General features: G+C 45.5%; 3 protein-coding genes across 12 annotated transcripts; 1 reads left to right on the top strand and 2 right to left on the bottom strand.

Moving 5' to 3' along the window:
- Positions 1-10,248: 10,248 nt before the first annotated feature.
- LOC122567821 (annulin) lies at positions 10,249-18,253 on the bottom strand. Of its 3 annotated transcripts, none has more exons than XM_043726857.1 (10): positions 17,935-18,253; positions 12,923-13,272; positions 12,703-12,835; positions 12,397-12,626; positions 12,002-12,315; positions 11,630-11,899; positions 11,439-11,518; positions 11,206-11,350; positions 10,809-11,115; positions 10,249-10,726 (listed from the first exon to the last, which is right to left on the bottom strand). In XM_043726857.1, exons 1-10 carry the CDS (start codon positions 18,065-18,067, stop codon positions 10,421-10,423), a joined length of 2,268 nt encoding a protein of 755 aa, XP_043582792.1. In that variant the 5' UTR covers positions 18,068-18,253; the 3' UTR covers positions 10,249-10,420. The 3 variants fall into 3 exon arrangements, with proteins under 3 accessions (XP_043582792.1, XP_043582791.1, XP_043582793.1); XM_043726856.1 differs by lacking the exon at positions 17,935-18,253 and adding an exon at positions 13,572-13,799; XM_043726858.1 differs by lacking the exon at positions 17,935-18,253 and adding an exon at positions 13,351-13,547.
- Positions 18,254-19,132: 879 nt separating this feature from the next.
- On the bottom strand, positions 19,133-21,087 carry LOC122567826 (mitochondrial import inner membrane translocase subunit Tim21). Of its 8 annotated transcripts, none has more exons than XM_043726873.1 (7): positions 20,950-21,072; positions 20,706-20,776; positions 20,379-20,499; positions 19,955-20,159; positions 19,646-19,880; positions 19,472-19,571; positions 19,133-19,397 (listed from the first exon to the last, which is right to left on the bottom strand). In XM_043726873.1, the coding sequence occupies exons 4-7, from the start codon at positions 20,154-20,156 to the stop codon at positions 19,263-19,265; spliced, it is 672 nt and encodes a 223-aa protein (XP_043582808.1). In that variant the 5' UTR covers positions 20,157-20,159; positions 20,379-20,499; positions 20,706-20,776; positions 20,950-21,072; the 3' UTR covers positions 19,133-19,262. The 8 variants fall into 8 exon arrangements, with proteins under 8 accessions (XP_043582808.1, XP_043582807.1, XP_043582811.1 ...); XM_043726872.1 differs by having other exon boundaries at positions 20,415-20,499; XM_043726876.1 differs by lacking the exon at positions 20,379-20,499.
- Positions 20,666-21,279, top strand: LOC122567828 (transcription and mRNA export factor ENY2). Its single transcript, XM_043726879.1, has 2 exons — positions 20,666-20,862; positions 20,956-21,279. The coding sequence occupies exons 1-2, from the start codon at positions 20,813-20,815 to the stop codon at positions 21,182-21,184; spliced, it is 279 nt and encodes a 92-aa protein (XP_043582814.1). The 5' UTR covers positions 20,666-20,812; the 3' UTR covers positions 21,185-21,279.
- Positions 21,280-21,564: the final 285 nt, after the last annotated feature.

Below are 21,564 nucleotides of genomic sequence, written 5' to 3'. Positions count from 1 at the left end.
CTCTCCGGGCCGTCGTCGTTGTCAGGACGCGACCGATGCAAATTGCAAATGTTGCGCGAAATTCTTTAACGCGATCGACGAGGGAAACGAATTCGACGAGACGATACGGAAGCATCGTCGCCAGAGTGACGTTGCAAGCTACTCGAGGAAACGGAGCTGCGAGCGGATACAAGAGGGTTACCAATGGACGAAAGGAGAACCGACAAAGACGCTCGTTGAAATCGCAGCAATTACGCATGCAGCAGAACAGAGCAGAAGAGCGTATCCAGCAATATCGTGAACGAAGGATAAACTAGAATCTTTCATGGCACGAGCTTCTCGGCTTCTCGAGTGGCTTCTGGAGAGGGTAAACACACGGTTTCTCTCCCTCGCCCCTTCGGGCGTTCCTAATAATAACAACGAAATTACTGTTCGTGGCTGCGATAACGAGGAGACGATGTCGAGGGAAGAGCAAAGAGGACCAGCTTGGTCGAAACGTTGAAAGCGGAAAGGAAGAAGAGACGTAGACGCGCCTCTCCAAAGGGACAGCGGATCGCGCGGTTAGCCGAGAGAGGGAAAGAGAGCGATCTCGAGGGCTCGGTCGGCCGTCGAGTGCGTCGCGGCGCCAGCTTTTCCATGCCCCAAGTAGGGAATCGAATCTGCCGGCGTGGAAAACGTAAACCGTTTGCGAGTGTGTATACGCAGAGAGCCACTCTCTTCTCCGGTCGTCGGCCGCCTTTTCGAGCGCTTTCGCTTCTGGACGAGCGAACCGTCGCGTCCAGACGACGACGAACGCTTACTTACTTTACTCGTGCGAGCATCTGCCACGGACGGGATAAAGCTGCGCGAGAGATACGATTCCGAGCGAACCGTAGCAACGAGCAACGATTATTCAAATTAAAGCAGATACGAATCGCCGAAAAGCCCGTAGGCGCGTATAGCAGGGACTTCTCGCTAGCGCTCTTCGCAAGTTCCGATCGCGCGCACGCTAAGCGTACATAATGCGGCCACATGCCGCGCGCGACACATTCCTCCTCCGCGTTCCTTTTTTCTCCGCTGCAACGCGCATCAACGAGATTACAATGCGTGGGCTCGAAAGTAGCGAGACGAAGGAAAAGGACAAAGACGAAGAACGACAGGAGGTGGGAAGAGATTCTGGTAAAGATCGGAGCGGATGGCCCCCGCGAAACAAAACGTGTATTCTAATAGCCTCACCTCTGGCTACGGATAAATAAATAAATACATAAATAGTTAGATAGATAAATAAATAGAAACGAGGAAGAGAACAGGAAATAGAGAGAGAGAGAGAGAGAGAGACATGCGTGGCGTTAGAACGCGTGTAAGTGACAAAGTGGAGAACTATATAGGTACGTCATGAATAACTCATGTGGCTGAGAAACATTCTCGTTCTCGTGGGTGTGTTCTCTGTTAGTAGCTGGCAGCGATAGCGATTCTCCAAGCGTTTTAACTTGGCCGATTGGCAGGATAGGTACAGCAGGGTCGAGCGATCGACGCGCGACCGCTATCTTTTTGAAATCGATTGTTTAAACGGCCAGCCGCTACCGTTAGGTATCGACGTCGATCCGTGACCGGGAATTATCCAATAACAAATCGGAGCCAATTATCGAACGGCTGTCGTGGTGGACAAATTTGCATGGCGAGCGCTGCGAGCGACACACCGCGACAGTCTGCAACGAAATCGCCAGCCATCGTACCGCGCGAGTAATTTTGCCGATGGTAACGCGACCTTCAAATACCCAACAGCAAACATGAAAATTCCACTCGATCAGGAGGATGGGACGCGTACCTATAGCTAGCGCATGGATGGAAGATCGCTGGCCGTGGTCGTCGACGGCTCGACGACCTAGAGAAAACGGCCGTGTTACTGCGGTAATAACGCGACGAGCGCGGATAGTCGAGAAACCGGACGGAGTTAGCCGCGATAACGATCGCGAAAAAGCTATCGGCACGCGATCACGTCGACGCCCGACCACGTATCGCGCTGCAAGCAGGCAAACGTATGGAAACCGCGGAAACGTATGCGCATCGCGATCGAAAGTAGGCGGGATCACGAGGCGAAGCTGAGATCTCGAGACTAGAGGGAGGAAACGCGAAGAGGAAACGCGATTACATCCGGTTCGAGCGTGTTTGTTTATCGCTCTTCCTGACATTTCGTGAATCGCGGTGGCCCGACTGAATCGATAAATCTTTTGCTCTTTCCGACGCGGAGAACGAGGAAGGCTATCGTTAAACGGCGTATAATTTAACGATGTACTAAACTCTTTATTGTGCAGCCCACTCGAGGCAGCCGCGTCGTGCGTCGAAAACTGCAAACGTAAAACGTTCGTTTCGTTACTGCGAAACAGATCTATCCGATTTTAGACAGGTACGTATTTCGTTCTCGCGGCGACGTTCCGAGCACGACGAACGAAATATCGAGCGCGATTATGGACGTCGCTGTCGCGATCGATTAATTTACCCGCGATTAAGGTATATTACGCGTCGACGCGTCGTTTCTTACGGCGTACGCGTATACGAGATCGCTTCGGCGTTGGTTTATCGTGCGCTACCCAATTTGGGCGATCGTATTAGGCGCAAGCGTCGATGGTTTTACGCGATGGTTATACGAGTTCACGGTGGTTCGTCTACGCGACGACGCGGCTAACGAGGACGCGTAACACCGTACACGTGTGCGAGAGTGCGTAAACGAAGCGATGCAGCAGCCGCGTCGATAGCGAAGCCACGTCGAAGCGTAACGCGGCGACGTGACGCGTGGTAGAAACCAGTTCTTCGACGCGCGAACGTTCGTCCACGAATTCCAACGTGGCGAGTATAATTCGTTAATTAGGATGTCAAAGGTGGTCGGTGAATCGCATCGGCTATTTGACGCAGCGAGACGATAAACCGCGAATTACGAGACAAATCCGTCCTCGGGTTTCCAAAGCGGTTGAAAGTTAATATCGAGATGAGTATTAATTACGCGTGGCCAGACGGACGAACATAATGAAGTCGGCATTTTATTGCCGCTACCGGTAGTAAGTTTGTTGGTGGAAAGAAGCCCGGACAAGCAGGAAACGTTGGCGTTGTAAATTTCGAGGACGCGTTCGTACGGGATTCCCGAAGATAAGAATCTCTGGTTCAGAGATACTGGCCCATTTTCACGGTATTCTGTGCCTTTACGAAAGGTCGTTTAACGAGAACCGATGGCTCGCGTTCCTTCAGCTCGACAGGGAGATCAGCGACGGATTATAAGGGGAATAAATTGTCCGCGGTGTCCAGGCGCGCGAGGAGCCACCGCCACGGCTGTATCATCGTCTTTTGTCGAAGAAATCTCGTCTCGTCGAATCGACGATAAGGTTTTTCGAGTACAGCGCGTAGGAGCGCTGAGAAGAGCCGCTGGCTGGTTAAGAGACGGCGGTTGTCGAGCCGGAACCGAGGCGACAGGATGGAATTCCAGGAGGACCAGCTACGCGTTACAACGTGTTTCACACTTCGGGTTACTCGCCCACGCCCCCAAACAAATATATAATGCGACATTAGAATAACAAATACCGGTTGAAGCATCCACGCCTCGAGAGCCGCGGGGTGCCACAGCCTGTAGGTACGCACCTACATAAATACTAATACGCGCATAAATAAATATATCTGTAGAGCGATTCGCCTGGGAGGCCCCTGGGGAATCGTGGAAAATTCTGCGGATTTTTTGCTCGATAAACCACCGTCGCGGAACCAAACGTATTTTAGAAACGTGTGTTTACGGCACGCTCGCTCGCTCTCTCGCTCGCTCGCTCGCACGCACTCACGCACGCTTCCCTACCAAGGGTTTGAGACCGGCAATGGCGATCGCGTCGCGACAGCCGTTCCGTTTTCCCCGGCTGCGGGGCAAAATAAGAGCAACGAGATGGGATTAATCGAGAGAAAAGCGTGCGCGTGTGAGCCACCGCTAAAGGATATTTCCTACCTAGCTACCGCTCCCGATAACGGTCGCTCGTAAAAATTCCGCCGTGAAAACTGGCACAAATTGCCCGGTTCCTCCTTATTTTTTCTTAGCCCTTCCGAATGGCGCGGCAGCGTCGGATTCCCCCAGTTTTTTTCATCCCTCTCGACGAGCGCCCCGCGGCTTGTACTTACACGATATCGAATGGCCGCTCGGGGACTCTAATCGAAATTAGTTTTTTAATTGGCCAGACTTATTCAGTCGTTGGGATCGACCGGACGAACAAAGGGAGGGACGGAGCGATCGAATAGAAGGGTGGACGCGCGCGCGGCAATCAACGGACGATCGTTCCGGTCTCTGTTTCGCTTGTTTCCGCCGCGTGACCCAATTCCACCCCCGTTGACCGAAATCATCGTGGTAAGAGGCGAAAGGAGCGCGTATCGTTGCGAGCTATCGCGATCAAAGGTGGAAAATTAGCGAGAGAAGAGGAGACGGCCGGAGAGTGGCGTCGCGTCGCGTCGTCGTGTCGTTGCGGGAATATTAATCGAATTTGCGAACCACGCTCGAAATAAGCGGATGATGTCGCGCGAACGTTACCAAGTCGGAACGGATGGAAGGCGAGTCGCGTTCGTCTGCACCCGTTAACCGAATCAAGCTTCTCCGGTGGCTGAAGAAGACGGCAGACACGGGGTGGTAAGGTGAATGGAAGCGGAAGAAACGAAGAAAGAGGGGGACGGACGTACGAGGGTGGGACGAGACAGCTAATGGCGAGAAAGGAAAAGGGTAGGAAGGGATAATGAGGAGGACGAAGAGAGTACCGGCATAATTCGCGCTCAAATATTGCCTCAAGAGGCTAGAAGAAGGAGAGACAGAGAGAGAGAAAGAGAGAGCGAGTGGCTGTTTCTGGATAATTTCATAATTAACCGATGGTGGGAGGGAGGAAGAGGCGAGCAGGCAAAAAGCGAACGGCTCGGTGAATTACATTAAGCCGCGAAGGAAGCGGAGCTCGCAGATTCGATCAAACCGAAACTATTAAAGGGTACCCTTCGAAAATTATAAACGCGCTCGTTATCCACGATCTACGCGGCGCGGTGTATCCGCGCTGAACGCGCGCCGTTATCTCGAACGGGGCGGTCGAATTACTCCGCGATACGTTTTTTCGTCGTTTCCATTAGAAGACGCGGCAGAGCGAGAAGCTGTTCCTCGCGCGCGTCGACGGGGCTGCAGGTAACTCATCTTGGCGCGAACGCGCGATGTCTGTGAGCAGGATCGCGCGATGGAACGCGTCGTCTTCGCCGAAACGGGCCGATTCGACGTTGCGCGAATTTCTTGCCGTTCCTCGGAGCGAGAGGTTACGCGAACGAGCGGGGAAATTTACTTTTCGAGTCTTCACCCTCCGCGAAGCGACTCGTAAATCTGTGTAAGGTCAGTGGAATGGGATCCGGGGAAAGGTCGGAGGTGAGGCGCGGAACGGGGCCACCCTCTTTCGAGATTGCTCTTCGAGCGGGACAGCTCGGTCGATAAAACAATTGCCGGGGGGATAATCGGCATTATTTACGCCGGATTCTCTGGTAGATAGGCGAGGGTAGCAGCTGGGGGCACGCGAGGGCAGGGTGAGAGGCAGCAAGGGGAGAAGAGAGCTGGTCTGTTGGAAGGACGGCAAGAGGGCTGTCGTATCACGAGCCGCAATACCCTTGGCGTAGCAGAACCACGATGCAGGAGGGTAGTTGGAAGAGAGAGGTCCGAAGAAGATTCCCCGGCAGTTATAAGCCTAGGGTGATCTCGTGCAGCGGCTTCGTCGGCTTACGGCTTATCCTACTGATCCGCCCTCGCCGTTAAACTGCTCTCAATTAGATACGTCACTGGATTTCGATGTCAACTGGCTGTATAAAGCCGCGATCTCTCCCGAGGGAGAGCCATTCTCCTCCTGTCGCCTGTCTTTGCTCGCAAAATGCAACGAGGTTTCTTTTTTTCCCGACCGGAAAAGCCGACTTCTATCACGGGCTGTCCTATACACGTTGTTCACAGCCAAAACCGATCTCCAACAAGCTAACGAGCATCTTTAGCGTCTCTGTGTGCTGTTCTTCTATACCGTCGTATCTGGCCAGCGTGCGTGCGTGCGAAGAAGGAAAAGAAGAAGAAGAAGAAGAAGAAGAAGGAAACGCGCGCGTCGTAAATCACCGATAATTTCCAAATTCGTGGCGAACAAATAGCATTCAGGGACAAAGATTCGGGGGAAGACAGAGGCAAAGAGGATACAACGTGCAGCGGAACCACGGAGAAAGGAAATTGCCTACTTTCTAAATAGATGTCGTCCATTTAGCGCAAATTACGTGGCGAGCGCAGTCTTCCAATATTTTTGCGGAATCGAGCTACATAATTTGAACGACAAGCGATTACGAGAGGCACGCGAACCGCTTCACCGAACCGATAGACGTCGCCGCTTCGCGGCTCGCTCGCATCCTGAAACCTTTTCGACGAATCCGAACGACGTTGCGGTTCGACCGTTGTGTCCACCTACCGATCTTGCCGCCGCTATTGTATCGGAAAGTGGCGGAATCCCAGATCGATGTCCAACGTCGGCCAAATGTTCCCTAGAACCTGTCATTTCGCGTCACGAGCATAACCGCCGACGTAATAGTCGCCGATCAAAGATGGCCGACACAATGGCCGCGAATTCCCGCGGGCACGGTCTGTTCTTTTCGAACGCCAACCTAAACGATCGTCGTTCTTCCCACTAAACGTTGACACGCGATTCCTCGCCGATGCAACGCGGTACGGCGCGTCAGTCACACGGCGCATTAAATACCATTTGCCTGCCCCCGATTCCAGCCAATCCTTTGTCCTCTACTTTTTGTCCGGATAAATATACCCTTTGAACTCGGTCAATTTCGTAAACCGGTTCGTACCCCTGTTCTCCTTTCAGCGCGTGACTTTCAAACGATTCTCGTCACTTACGAAACCGCTAACTAGCATCATCTACCTCGGCACGATAAATCGCCGCCCTTTCCAACCGACTCTTCCACGTATCTATCCTCTGCTCTTTCGGCCAGACTTTTTCATCGTTTCGCGACCAACCGTACATTTCCATCCGGCAACTTGCACGTTGATCTTGCACAAACGCGGGAATATAAACGCGCCACGGCGAAGCGGTGGTACGGGGCGTCAGTCAGTTAGTCAGTCAGTCAGTCAGTCAACGAGAGAGTCGTTTTTGTTAGACAGGGTGCATGCGTAATAAGGTAGTCGCGCTGTATCTCTCCCTTTTTTCCAGTCCCTTCCTGCTTCGCCTCGTCTTCGGAATCCCTCCTACGATCCCTCGATACCACCCTACCTCGAGCAGTATACGAAGGAAGGCGGTGTGGCCGATTTGGCCGCTCCTTTCTCCACCGCCTCGACGAAATCCTCGCGCAAATACGCTGCCAGCCGCTCGCAACTGTTCGGGCTTATACGTGGGTAAACAACCGTTCCGTTCTCCGATGCAAATTAGATTGGAATTCGATACGACACGATCCACGTTACAGGGGAAGAACTCGAGCACGCGCGCGGCTTTCGTTTCACCACAGTTTCCAACGAGAAAACTAATTTCTCGCGACTGATCGTGTTGGTCGAAGTGGGTGAAACGGAAATTTTCCGTTCGCCATCGAGTCGAATCGCGTCCACGAAACACGGCTTCTTCCTCGTTTCGTTGTACGACCACGTTTCGCCCGATGTCTGCCTATCGAACGAATTACCTTTCCTCTCGTCGTTACGCAGCTTTGTTCGCTGACAATGCCGAACCGCACCGGGGATGCTCGTGCAAACAGAAAAAGGCAAACTGTCAAGGGACGTGACGAGTAGTCGGAAACGCGATTGAAAAGATGCACGGCAACGCGTTTTAAAAGATCGACCGGTCGAAAGCCACGCTACGCCGATCCGACCAATTTCCTCTCGTATCGCGTTTTTAGTTTGCCGTTTCCACGACCAACTCATCGTTCGTCCTGTTCCTTTGAAAAAAAAAAAAATACCTTCCAAGAATTAGCGGTGGTCTTTATTGCCCGTACGCGGGAATGAATTCGCGGGGAATAAAGGTCGAGAGACGTAAAAGGAAAGGTAGTAACCGTTTCCAGACTTTTACTGCACAGAGTTTTCCTGATGACGGGAAACATTACGTACACGTGCACGCGGCTGGATGCATGCCACTTCCGAATGCTGCTTCGAATAGCGAAATTAAGTCCACCGTTGCGGTTGAGCTAGGAGTCGGCCCGCGGGCTACTTTGGACGATCGATTAGCGCGCGTCGAATCACGAAACAGAGATTTCCTGTCTCGAATAATCGAAAGAGCCGCTCTTCTTTCATTTTCATCCGCACTTTGGTCGTCGGACGTTCTTTCGATTTTCCAGTTCGTTCTACGAACGATGCAACGCGCCGCTGGTTCGTACCGTTCGTAGATCAAACGTGGAACGTAACGAATCCGCGTACACGTTACGCGTTATCGCGGTCACTCGCATTTCGTGTGATCTCGATTATGATTGTTTACGATCGCTACTAAACCATCGATACGCAACGTGATCGTGAATGCCTAGCGCATTCGATTTATTACGTTCGCCTTGCACGCTAAATACGACGTTTTTGCGTATTTCAACGTTTCCTCCCGCGAATCAAATTTTATCGTCGTCCGAGTTTTTCGTTCCCCTGAGCCATCAATTTCGAGCTACATGATACACCCCTTCGACGATTCGAGAGCGTGCTGCCATCTAGAAACGTGTCGTCAAAGCGAGACGTTCGTTCAAGGGGGATGATAAAAGGCGATCTCTTACCCCTCTAAAGCGAACGTGACCGAGCGAATAGCCATGATCTTAGGTGTATACGCGCATGAAATAAAATGGTTGTCTCGCGACGACCAACGAAACCGAGCGTGTTTCGTTCGCCAGAAAATCGGCAAACTATGGAAACGCTGAGGCGAAGAGAAGCTTCGGGAGGGTCTGTAACCGCCGGTTCTGCCATCCGACGATATTTCACGATATCTTCTGAGATTCTTGTAGGCCTGCGAGAAGACCCCCTATGGCCTGTTGGCTACACGAAAACATATACGTCACTGACGCGCATGGTTCGCGGCGATTCTGATGGATCCTGGGATTCGATGGGAACAAAAGAATGTTGGTTTAGCATGGAAGGCGTGTTTGTTATTCTGATGAGGTATAATGGGATGGATCTTGGGTGTTGATGCATGGCGCGTAGCAGGGTGCCAAGTCCAGAATCCCGTGGATCCAAATGGAGATCGGTACGGGCCCCGTAGGCTTCTTCGAGACCCCTGTAGACAGGGGCCGCAACACGTCCATCACGTGTCACGGTTATGTATTTAGACATATCTCACTACTATCTTCCATATCGTTCTTCCTCTCCTCTTCTCTTCCTCTCCCTTTCTCTCTTCCTCCCTCTTCGCTTCGCTCGTCTCCCGCCGGCTTCCTCGCCACCCTCCGCCACCCTCTTCGCTCTCTTCCACTCCAACGTTTTCGTTTATCATTTTTCTTCCCCCCTTCTACGATCCTCGTATTCGTCTTCACTTGCTACCAGCTTATCGTTCCGTTCCTCTTCCTCTTTAGTCTCTTTTAATCGAAACGGCGACCCGTTATAAAAATACTACCTCGTATCCACGCGATTGAGATTCGCGAGTGGCAGCCTACGTAGGCTGGAGAAATCACGCACGCGGTATATCCACGCGTACTCTTCGCGTCCTTAGATAATAGTAAATTAATGTCTGTCATCGAACCCCACCCTGCTTTCCCATTTCGATCGATCGACGTACCGTCCAACGAACTTGGTCGATTGGTTTTACCGTCGAGTCGGCTGGCAGCCAGTTTCTTTCGCAGGGAAGCGGTCGAAGCTGGACTTCGTCCCGGGCGAGTTGGCTCGCTATCGGGTCCATTCATCGTCTATAATATTTCAACGTTAATTTCCTAGATGGTGATGCATGACTCGCGTCAGTGTCATGCGTGCGCTCGTGAACACTCGTCATCATCGCGATCCTTTCTCTTCCCCGTCCCGTTTCTTCTCCTTTTCTTCTCCTTCCTCCTCTTCCATATCTCCGTCTGTTATTCCGAATAATCACGCACACGACGCAACGACTCTCTCGATCGCCGCTCGTTAATATCGCCTGCCGCGTGTAGTCGGTAGTCCCGGCTATCCACGCTGCTCAGGTAGTTCTCTGTCGATTGAATTTTTTATTGGCCTAACGTAGAAGCCTGTTCCGAACCGGTATGCCATTCGTCCTGCCGCTTCTTCTCGTTTCTGACGTTTACTCTAAACGTTCTCGATGTAGACGCCGCGGAAGGAAAAGGATCGTGCATAGTATCTGAACGAAAATGTTCGACTCGCGCCACCTCCGCATACGGCATATGCGAGGCAGGCGACTTTCAAACTTTTATTTCGTACAAAACATTACGAACACTCGTTAAAAAGGTGAAGCTCGCTGGAAGACTCGTGAATACAGACTACTTACGCCGTCGATTTCAGTTCGTCGGGTCGTTACTCGCCGTTTGTAACAGCTTTCATCGATTTTACCATAAAATTGACGAAACCGTCAACATCCTCGAGCTCTTTCGAGTAAAATTTCGCAGCGATCGTGGCGCGGCCTTCGAATTTCGGTACCATAGAGAACGAACATTCCGCGTACGCGTCCACCTCTACCTGGTCCGACAGTTTCAATTTCAGCTGCTCGTCCATTCCAGGTCCCTCGATCAGGAATCTACACTTCTTCAATGGGATGGGTAGCGGATTTTGAAACTTCGCTGTCGCGTTTAGCGTCTTGCCAACTTCCGGCTCGTTCTCCAACTACGGAAACGATTTTAATTTACTTGGTTGTCGATCACGCGATAAACGTAGATAGGATAGAACGTGAAGAGCACCTACGTACCGTGATTTTAATGTCGGGTTTCCTCACGCGAAAATCGTCTTGCGCGAAGTACTCGAAATTGGTGTCCTTGATGGTGGCCAGGCAGGAAATATTGAATGCGCACTGATTCAATAGTCGAGGCCCGTATTCCTCCCAGGATACATCCATACGCACTTCCTCGAGGACTCCAGGTCTCACCAGTCGATCGATATTTAATCTCTTCACTGGGTCGCCGACCCGTCCGGTGTACAGAACCGTCTCTACTCTTAAAATCACCGAGACCTCATACTCGTTGTAACTGCTTCTATTTTTAATCAGCAACACGACACTGTAACAGGACGCATCTAGTGAGTATATGAGAGAGAACGTTCGAAACAGCGGATAAACGGAGCTAGGGAACAAACTAGGGAAGAAATACCTGAAAGGTTGTCCGATCACGATATCGTCGCGTAGCTCGAAGTTGAACATGACGTCGTTGAACTCCTCGTTGAGGTAATAACGACTAAACAACGACTGACTTTGACGCAACGCCTTCAACATGGCAGCCCGTTCTTCTTCCGACTCTGTGAAACGAAAACAAGGAACCGCGCGTTAAGACTTTAGCAAGAATCGACGACTCGCTGCTCGCTCGCACTTCGAAGGATCTCTTACTTTCTGGATACTTGTAGGTATGAGTGATATCTTCCCTTGCCCATCTACCGATCGCTTTCGTGCTAATAAATTGCCCGATGCTAGGTATCGAAAAAAAAAGAAGGTAAAACAAATGGACGTTATTCTCTTTGCTGGAATGAACGACGAATCGATCGATCTTAGAGGAAGACCGGAACGCGTGAAATGCTCACCCGTACACGTCCTTTCGAATCAACTTTAGAGGTTGAGTCGGTCCGTTGTAACGCCAAAACACTTTATCCGCGTTGACCTCGGCGAAGAGGAAGGCATTGTCGTAAGGTCGGAGAACCTCGCCTTTCTTCACAGCGGCGACGGAAGCCGGTCCGCAACGGTACGCGTCTTCGCTCAATTCTTGAGGAGTCGCATCGATCGCTTGCCAACCAGAATATTCCGGCGACAAGTCCAACCGAGTCATCCATACCTCGTTCCACACGTGGAAATTCCTACGAAATGACCGGACCGCAGTGAAAAATGATGGAACAGCGTGCGCGTATACGATCGATACGCGTTGCAACTACCTGGGTATACTTGGACGTAATACTTGCCATATCGAATCGCTGTTCATCTCCTCCATAACTTTCCCCTCGGCATCGACGAAATAGTCGACGGTCAAGCTGCTCTGAGTGTCGTGCGCGCTCGCATAATTGGTTACCACGCGACAAGGTAGTCCCAGGGTACGGCAAACGGTGGCCAACACTCCTGAGAATACCCAGCATTGACCATACTTGACCGGTTTCTTCGTCTTATAGTATTGTTGCAGGATCTTTTGCGAACCCAACCATTTGGTCGGTGGTGTACCACCTCCAAAATCGTCGGACCAGTTACCCATTACCGCGCCATTGTCATCCGGCGAATTTACCTGTAACGCGGCAACTTTCCTTGAGTCTCGCCTGTCGAGAGCAAACAGACGTATCAGACCGAAGTCGATTCGAGTACTCACAGCTGCCGACAGAATGCGAGATATAACGACAGGATCGTTTCTGCCGTGTATTCGAACTTTCCCAACTTGTATCATCAGATGCAGCGCGCAATCTAATATGTCTCGCTCGAACTGCGAATATTTCCAAACCGTTGGTCTCAGACGATTGTAGCTTCCACGCCATATCAAACCATCCTCCGCCATCACGTACTCCTGTCGCTGATCTTCCTCCTCCATGTACACCGCGTCCTCTGGAAAATTTTCAAAAGATCATTGTCCCACGTATTCGGACGTTTCGCTTCTTTCATCGAAACCGAGTTTCCCTACCTTTGCACCAGGGATTGAAAATTAGATAAAACGGTTGTTTCACCGTGTAACTAACGGCTCCGTCTAAATTCTTGTTCTTGGTATCGATGTCTATCCTCCACTTGCCTATTATCGCGTCGGGAGCTGCAACGATCTGAGAAAGTGACAAAAGAGGAATCGTTCGTGTTACGACCGCGCCGATGGAAAACGAATGAAAGATGATACGCCTTTGATCGCTTACCTTCAATCGAATAAAATTGTGTTGAATAGCGTCAATGGTGGCATGCCAGGAACCCTCGGACGGTTCTCCCGGATAAAGAACAGCCGTCGCAACGAGGGTTCCGTGCCCGTATAGCGGCCTCTCGACTCCGTCAACCGTGAAAATTATCGACATACCATCGATACTTGGCTCGTAATCTCTGGACAAAGTCAAGTGTAAGTAAAATTCTTGTCCCCGTCTAACGACCAGCCTAGATTTGTCGTCCTGTCTAGTCATCAAGTCGTATCTGGATGTTCTGTGATTGAATCCATTCTCCGCGATACACGGATCCACGTCTGCGATCGTCAACACTGGAACTCCAAAATCTTCCCCTGCGAGCAGAATACAAATACGATTTTTTTTTACCAATTTAACTTCGTTTACGACGCGACGCGATGGTTCCAACGTACGAAACACGCTTTACATAACGATATTTCCGATTCTGCCAGCATCCTGAAACACTTAAGTAAATTCGTAGGTATGGCGAATTGCCAACGACGATAAAGATACGATCCAATGGAATAATTAAAAATTGCCTAGTCTTTTACTGTTTGCGAGATTTCGAAAGGAGGAACACCGCGCGTCGAAAGGTTCAAGATCGAGACGAGATCGCGAGGATGCGAGCACTCACAGTAAAATCTGAAGGGAAAGGGATTGGAACGGCGATCATTGAAAGACCGGTAACGATCGTAAAATCTATAAAACATCCTTCGAGGACTCGGGAATGCAAACTCGTCCCTCGAAAACGAACGAAAGACTGAATCCATCGGCGGATTTCGCGCCGCGGTCCTTCGACTGCTCAGAGTTCTATGAAATCACTGAGAGTGAGCGATCGCTCCCCGTTCTGGAAATAAGGAAGAAATTGCAATGCTGTATACTGTACATGACTGTACGGTACGGAACGGCGAGACGAGGTGCTCCGCTTTACGCGCCGCGCCGCCCTACACGTTGGGTGGGTTGCTATATTCTAGGAGATACGTCAAGGACTTTTCTGCATCGACGAACGCAACCATACATGGCGTCATCGATGAGTCTAGGTACCAGTCGGAGTCACCTACTCTTCATCCTATCGATTATTTCTCACAATTTACTCTGGTAATTACGAAACGAATTGTATATCAGATAATCTGTCGCGCCGTATTCCAAGAAAACGGATGTCGAGGATCGCCAACAACATCTTTATATGGTCGAACGTGATCAAGATGTACGTGGATAGCGACTAATCCATACGCTCGAGTAGATTGACAAGGCCGGTGAAAAACTACAGATCGTCGAAAGAGTCATTACGCCGACGTTGACACGTTTACCAGTTTTGGACGCAATAATTGTCTCGTTTCCATGTATCGTACAATTACGAGGATCAATCGGTACGTTGAATTAGTATCGGCGTCTCGCGTGTTTTCGTCTTAAATCGGTTTGCAAAAGCCGCGGCTATTTAAAATTCAAGCCTTGACAAAGAAACTTGTCGACGCAATTAATTCCCATATTGCGAAAAGAAGTGGAAACGCAGGTTGCTCGCATTGGCCGTCACCTATTTTCGTTGTTAGCGATTCGCTTGTCCTCGTACAATCGCGATTCCAAGCGAAAACGTTCCATAGAGTAAATAGACAAATATCAATCTTCAGATTTTCTTCCACGCGGCTAACTTTTAAGAAGTTTCACTCGGAGAGTTTTGCAAGATAGAAAAAGAAGCGGTGTGTACCGAAACAGCGTATCTATCGACAAATATGTATCACAGATACATCGAAAAGCTAGATAAGCACGTTGTTAAAGTAATACGCGGAACATCTTTTTCAAATCTTTCCGCCTCTCTTCATTTCCCTGTCTTTTGTTCTTTTTCATCCTTTGATTTTTTATAAATTTTACTTTATTCGTTTTCTTACAAATTTTTCGTACAGCCAGACATTACATTAACTCAACTCTGTTTTCTCTACACGTTACACGTTTCTTCACACCTTTAGGTGTTTCTCATTTTCGTCATGTACATTACTCTTCCTTGTTGTTCGTTTATTTAATTTTCTTTGATCCTCTACGCGGTGATGTTTCTCTCCTTTCACCAATTCTTCGCCCCTTTCTTATTATTTTTCTATTTTTTTCATCGTTTCACAGATTCCTGCTTATTCGCTTGCAATTTCTATCGCTGCGACGCACGTGTGCGTGTGCGTGCGTGCGCGTGTGTGTGTGTGTGTACATAAGTCGGAGAATCGTAAGCTGCCTATACGTAATAACGGAGAATCGTTAGGAAAACACAGATGCAAGAACAAATTTATTTATCTACTAAAGCGTAATCTTGAAGATTACGTGGCTACTTACGATCGGTTAGTTTGGTAGTGAAAATTCCTCGGTTCAGTTACCTTTCTATTAACACCGTCGTACTTAATGTTATACCGGGTCAATTAGAAATAAATATTGATCTATCGCATAATATATAATAACCCGACAGCCGGACAGCCGATCGCGTAAGAAATATCGTGTTAAACGATCAAATTACTCAAAGTGTCTCTATATAGTGCAGCCGTCATACGATTACTTCAACCGGTTTCATACGAAATCGATGCTATTTTGGTGAGTTGGTAAGCGGCAAGAAATTATGGCATCTACATACCTAATGGTATTGTTTTCGATTAAAAATAACGCCACGAGGCAATCTGCTATGCACATGTATATACATATATATAGTTAAATAGATACAGATAAGTGTTCTAGAATGCAGATTATCCATAGCAACTGACGATGACGCGCGATGTCATGTATTTGATGCAACATAAGAATAGAATTTTCATTCTCTAAACGATTTATCTCATTTCGTTCGTACGATACTGAGAATCCAAGCCTACCACGATCGAGAATATTCATAATTTCCATAAAAATTGATTCAATTACCGCCAAACTGACTCACAATGAAGATAGGACGAGCGCACATAGAACGCGTGGATTTGAGTTTCTATCGGTGCAAATATCGTAAAAAGTTATCAGCGCCAGAGGAAGCGAAGTTACACTTGTTGGAGAAGCGGCTGTAAATAATTAAGCAAAAGCCCGTGTGACGAGTTTTAGCACGTGCCGTAGCTACGGCGATAAATAGCGGGTATGCACGTTCCTGGTGCAACAGGAACTTCCTTTTGTTTCATGCGAGCAACGATATCCACATAAGATTAACATTCTTCTTGGTATATACTGTACATGGCATTATTGCTGTTCCAAAGGCAAGGCGACAGGAAGACGCATATTTTGAAGAAACGGGGAACATCCAAGATATGCTTATCGTATAACGAATTGCTCCGTTCGTTCGTTAATACTATGCGTTAATACTGGGTTTTATTTAATGCAACACGACATCGCGCGCAATTTTAATCCGATCGCGAGGTAATCGCGTAAGAATGATTGGCTAAAACAAATTACCAGAAGAAGAGATAACTTGTTCGGTCGGTTTTAAAATCAATCGAAATAATGTCGACGCGAATGAATTCGCGTGAAAATATCGTATTCGCGTTACATGATTTGCTATCTCACAATTAGGAATACCAAGAAGATGAATCATAAATAGTTGAGTCTGCTTTCGATCTCGGAAAAAGCTCGGGTAATAATACAACTGTGCGTAATTGAGACTGACGTCATGCTTCAGAGGTCAGGGTGCCACTTGCGTAATTTTACTTTCATTCATGGTCACACCTCGAAGCCGTTAAACACATGTTGTAATGTCGCATTCGTTTCTACCTTTTATCGATTCACAAATATCCACAGTCTCGAGAGGAGGGACGTTTTATCCGTTTTACGTTGCACATTGGCGGATGAAAGAATTGCAATCGAAACGATAGCTGCCAAAGAGTCACGACGAAAGTCTGCACGCGTAACAAGACTAACGAGACGTACATCGTCGAATAATTCGATTCGGGCCGACTGGCCGCGAAAGAAGCGAAAAGTGAGATTTCCCATCTGGCTGGCAAGACGAGTTTATTTTCTTTAGTGAAGTACTATCGACCAAATTTTCAAGCGCCGAGCGGAATTCACGTTGTTCGCGCGATTTCTGTTTGCTTGCTAATTTCCAGCCGAACATATCTGTTGACTAAACTTTTGAAAAATATTTCTTCCAAGATTCTCTCGTAAATCTTCGCCTTGATCTTGAAACCATACCGAGCGGGTGAAACAGAAGCAACGCGAGTTGCGCCGTTACATCGAAAAAGTAGTAACAGGAAGTTTTCGAAATTACGCAGTTGCCTAAAAACATGTAGCGGCTAATGACATCACCGCCGTAACGAACTCCAAGCAAACGTATAGCTCGGTATAGCTCGGATGATTATGACGAGCGATGATCGAAACTATCGAAAGCACATTTCGCACATATCGAAGATCGAACAGCATGCCCGATACACTGGCTGGCTAGCACGTGCTTTCTTAAAATAGGCCTTAAGAATATGTATACAAAAAGAAAAGCGTCGCTCGTGCCAAGGACTAGAAACTTTGGAAATCCTTCGAGGATTGTTTTGAGCTGCGCTCATTTCCGCCGTTATAACTACGTTAGATATAATAATAGAAGCACGATAAATCATCGGTTTCTGTCTAGATCGCGTTAACACGTTGCTATTTGTTCGAGCGTGGAATAAATCGATTCTCAATAAATTGACTTACAAAATAGAACGAGATTCTACGAAGTACGATATTCTTCTAGAAACGTCATTTTTTTCTCACACGTGCCAAATCACAGGATTCTGATATCGTTTATCTAATGTATAGGAAAGTATCAATTATATCCGTGAATTACGCGCGTCAAGGTCATCAATCGCGCAAGAAGGTTATCGCAGATTAACTTCTGCAAGTGTAAAGTAAAAGGTATATTGTCCATATATGTTTACAATGATTTACAAGTATTAAAATGTATTTGTCATCGCGCGTTAGATCACAGAAATTCTCGCGAACGCATAGTTTGATCTACGGTTTGAAGCGATCGTTCCAATTGGAAATCATTTAACTTGTAAACTGTGTTGCTCGGAACTTACCAGAACTAGATGCAGCAGGTGGCCGTGGAAGACATTCCGGTTTTGTGCATAATGGCTTAAGGGGACTATCCGTAACAGTTTCGGGTGTAAAAATTGCTCTAAATCGTGAAAAACAAGAACAGACCTTGCCCATTTTTTTCAATCTTGTACGGCGATAAATACGATATATTTTATTTAATTATTGTCTTCTTTTTTTGCCTGCCTTTCAAATTCAAAAGTTCATAGCATTTCCCATACTTTTGATGACATTTCCATGTCGTTCCACTACGACACGTGATTTCGTTTCGATCGTTCTACAGGACACCTCACGTTGAATTATCTTTACGAAACATAATTACCGACAACAGGTCATCTGATACAATCGAAGAGAAACTTGAATCTTGCGGTACCAATCACTTATTCAGAGGACTCTGTTTCGATTCAGCTATTGTCTCACTGCCACGAAAAGATTAATCTTCCGTATAAAAATTAAGAAATTTAGAAGAATTTTAAATTATATTTTAATAATCGAGATATGTACACGATTAAAAGGCACAGAGAGTATGTTAAAACTCTGTAATGAAATGTCAATTTGTTAACATCGAAATAATTTTCAAATATCGGTATAAGTTTGAAAAAGATTTAGAATTAAGCAAGGAGTTACTGTATGATATCACGTCACAATTTAAGCTCCAACGCGAACTGATATAGACGACGCGCTCTGTCGATCTGCTCGCGAGTAAATGAAGGACTGTCAGAGACTCAGTTGGCATCATAAATGATGCAGACGACATGATCTCTCCCCAGATTGCGATCAATTTTTAGATGATCATGAATGCTAACGATCCCTTCGCATCTTCACCTAACCATCGTAGGTACTATTTACCTCTTTCTTTCTTTTTCATTCACTCTAAATTATACCTACCCTTTCTGTTAGTAATAGCATGAACACTATCTTAAAGGTATTGTAACTCATTTTTATTTATTTCGCTTGAACCTCGATTCTCGTTACAGAAAGATGAAGTCACATAAGTAAACTTTCGTTCCTCGAATTTCCTGAATGTTACATCTATTTAAAGACTATTACTTTTAAAGAGATATATTGTTATTAGCATATTTTCTTCTTTATTTCATAAGAACCTGTTATAACATATATAAAAATATTTATTTGCGACTATTATGCAGCCAACGATTTATAAATAAATATAAAACTTTTTTCTTCAAGTATCACCGTATTTATTTGATATAAATTTTACAAAAGTGTATTTAAAATAATATTGCTGCAAATAATCGATTATCAACGTGTCTATACATAATGTACCAAATATTAATTAGAAAGATCTAACATATTAATTCCATTCAAGTTCTGCTTCAGTATTGGAGCTCCTCTTCTGCTCTCTGTTGTCTTCTATTTTAATAATAGTTTGCAAAATATCATCCACAAGTACATATAAATATCTGTACATATAATTGCCAGATTCATCCTAATACATAAAAGTTACATTTTTAATTAATCTTAAGCTGAATGTCTACAAAATATAAAAACATTATATCTTACTTCTTGCACTTCTAAATTCACAGTTGCACGTCTCCTTATACCTTGAATATAAAATTTCATTCTCATATGACGTACTCCATCCTTTTCAAAGGTAATATGACTGAAATATTATATGTTGTTAATAATAATATTAACTATAAAGAGAAACAGTAATAAGTACAAATATAACTTTACCTTATGTGACTTCTACGCCCACGTCTGCTCTCTTCTCCATATGCTTTTATCGGTTCTCCTAGGGCATCTGTTACTTTAGGATGTTTAATGCAGCGATCTAATGCTTTACTGTATACGCTGTTTGGACTTTTATTGGAAAATAATTCATCAAAAATCATATAAAACATGAAAGCAGTAATTCCTATACCACTAATTATTACACCTAAATATCCAATAGATTTTGTATTTTCTTTAACTGTAATAAAAACAATATTCAGGGTGGTATTGGTTTTTATGCTCTATGTGTCCATATATACATATGAAATTTACCTACATCCGCAAATCCAACTTGTATTTTATTTTCATGTTCAACATGATCTGTTTTAGCAATTGATTTTTTTGTACAATATAATGCATTTTGTCGAAAATTAGAATTAATACTAAAATTAGAAAGAATGTATATATTTTTTAGACTAGAGACTGCTACAAGTCTTTTGTACGAAATGCAATTGATTACTCGTGTTGATGCCATCTCCTAAAATGATGATAAATACTACTTGTACAAACGGAATAAAAGTAAACAATAACTATTTGCAAAGTATTGAACTACGCAGTCCGTACAGACTAATTCTATACAAAATTCCATCAATAGAAATAATGCAAAGTAAACGATAAAAGTAATTAAGAAGTATTTAAATAAAATACAAAAATGCTATTTATAGTCGTCACAATAATCAAATAACATTTAACATACGTTGCATGTTGTAAAAATAATATTTCTGAAACTAACACAAACATTGTACCAATTGTCCTAGTAGATTTTGAAACCGTCTTTTAATAATTTATCATCTATTTTCTTTACCTATTTTACATACCTATGGATCAATAAGAAATATTTCATTTATAAAAAACTGAAATAATTATGAATAAATATCAATAATGGTATTTTAATGATAGGTTACATTAAACAATACTTTTAGAATCTATGTTCATGTTTGGTTATTTCATCACCTATATGAGAAATTGAGAAATGAAACAATGTTAGGTTATGAAATCGAAAAGACAAAACAACATAACCTACATTACATATTAAGCAGGAGTAAACAGTGTGGCTCTCTTTAAAGACCGTGTTGTAAGAGAAGTGATAAAATTCTGTTAATAGAAAAGTAGATAAAATTAAAAGTCTTAATGAAGACTGCTCCACATCAAAGGCTAGTTATGGTTGGAGATCGCGACGGGTAAATATTCATTTATAAATATATGACATGTCCAAAATTTTGCATTATATTCTTTAGTGGCTTATTTAGACTTATAATTAACCTTACTTTTAGACTAAAAGAGTTGCTACGTCGTCGATTAGTTGAATGTGGATGGAGAGATCAAGTAAAATTAATCTGCAAAGATTTAATAAAAGAACACGGTCATGATATTACTTATGATAAATTGCTTTCAACGGTTACAACTAAAGCAAGAACACTTGTTCCAGACTCTGTTAAAAAGGAACTCCTACAGAAAATAAAAAATCAACTGATTGCTCAAGAAGAAAAATTAAAAATGTAACAATAAGAAATTCATTACACTGTCATACTATGGCCATACTGCAATAGCTGATAAATTTACGCAAAGATTACAAATAAATTATATTTGCATATAAACTGATAGAAGTGCCTTGATTGTCTAACTATATAAATATAAACCTACTTTGCCTTTAATTGTATTGTACTATTTATATACTAATTATATATAAAAAAAAACGGTTGTTTCAATTTAAGAAAGTATAAGAAATAATAAATGTTGCTTAGAAACTGTCAACAGAGATCAGTTCAAATAGATAGCTAGATCATTGGATACAATGTCGAAAAAGTTAAACAAAAAATGCATCTCGACAAAGCAGCCTCTAGCGGACAATGGCCGAACTATACGCGGAAAACAAAATTCGT

The sequence above is a fragment of the Bombus pyrosoma genome, linkage group LG5 (genome assembly GCF_014825855.1).
Source record: "Bombus pyrosoma isolate SC7728 linkage group LG5, ASM1482585v1, whole genome shotgun sequence".
NCBI lineage: Eukaryota > Metazoa > Arthropoda > Insecta > Hymenoptera > Apidae > Bombus > Bombus pyrosoma.
The sequence above is the reverse complement of the archived record's forward strand: the minus strand, read 5'-3'. Positions and strand labels throughout refer to the sequence as shown.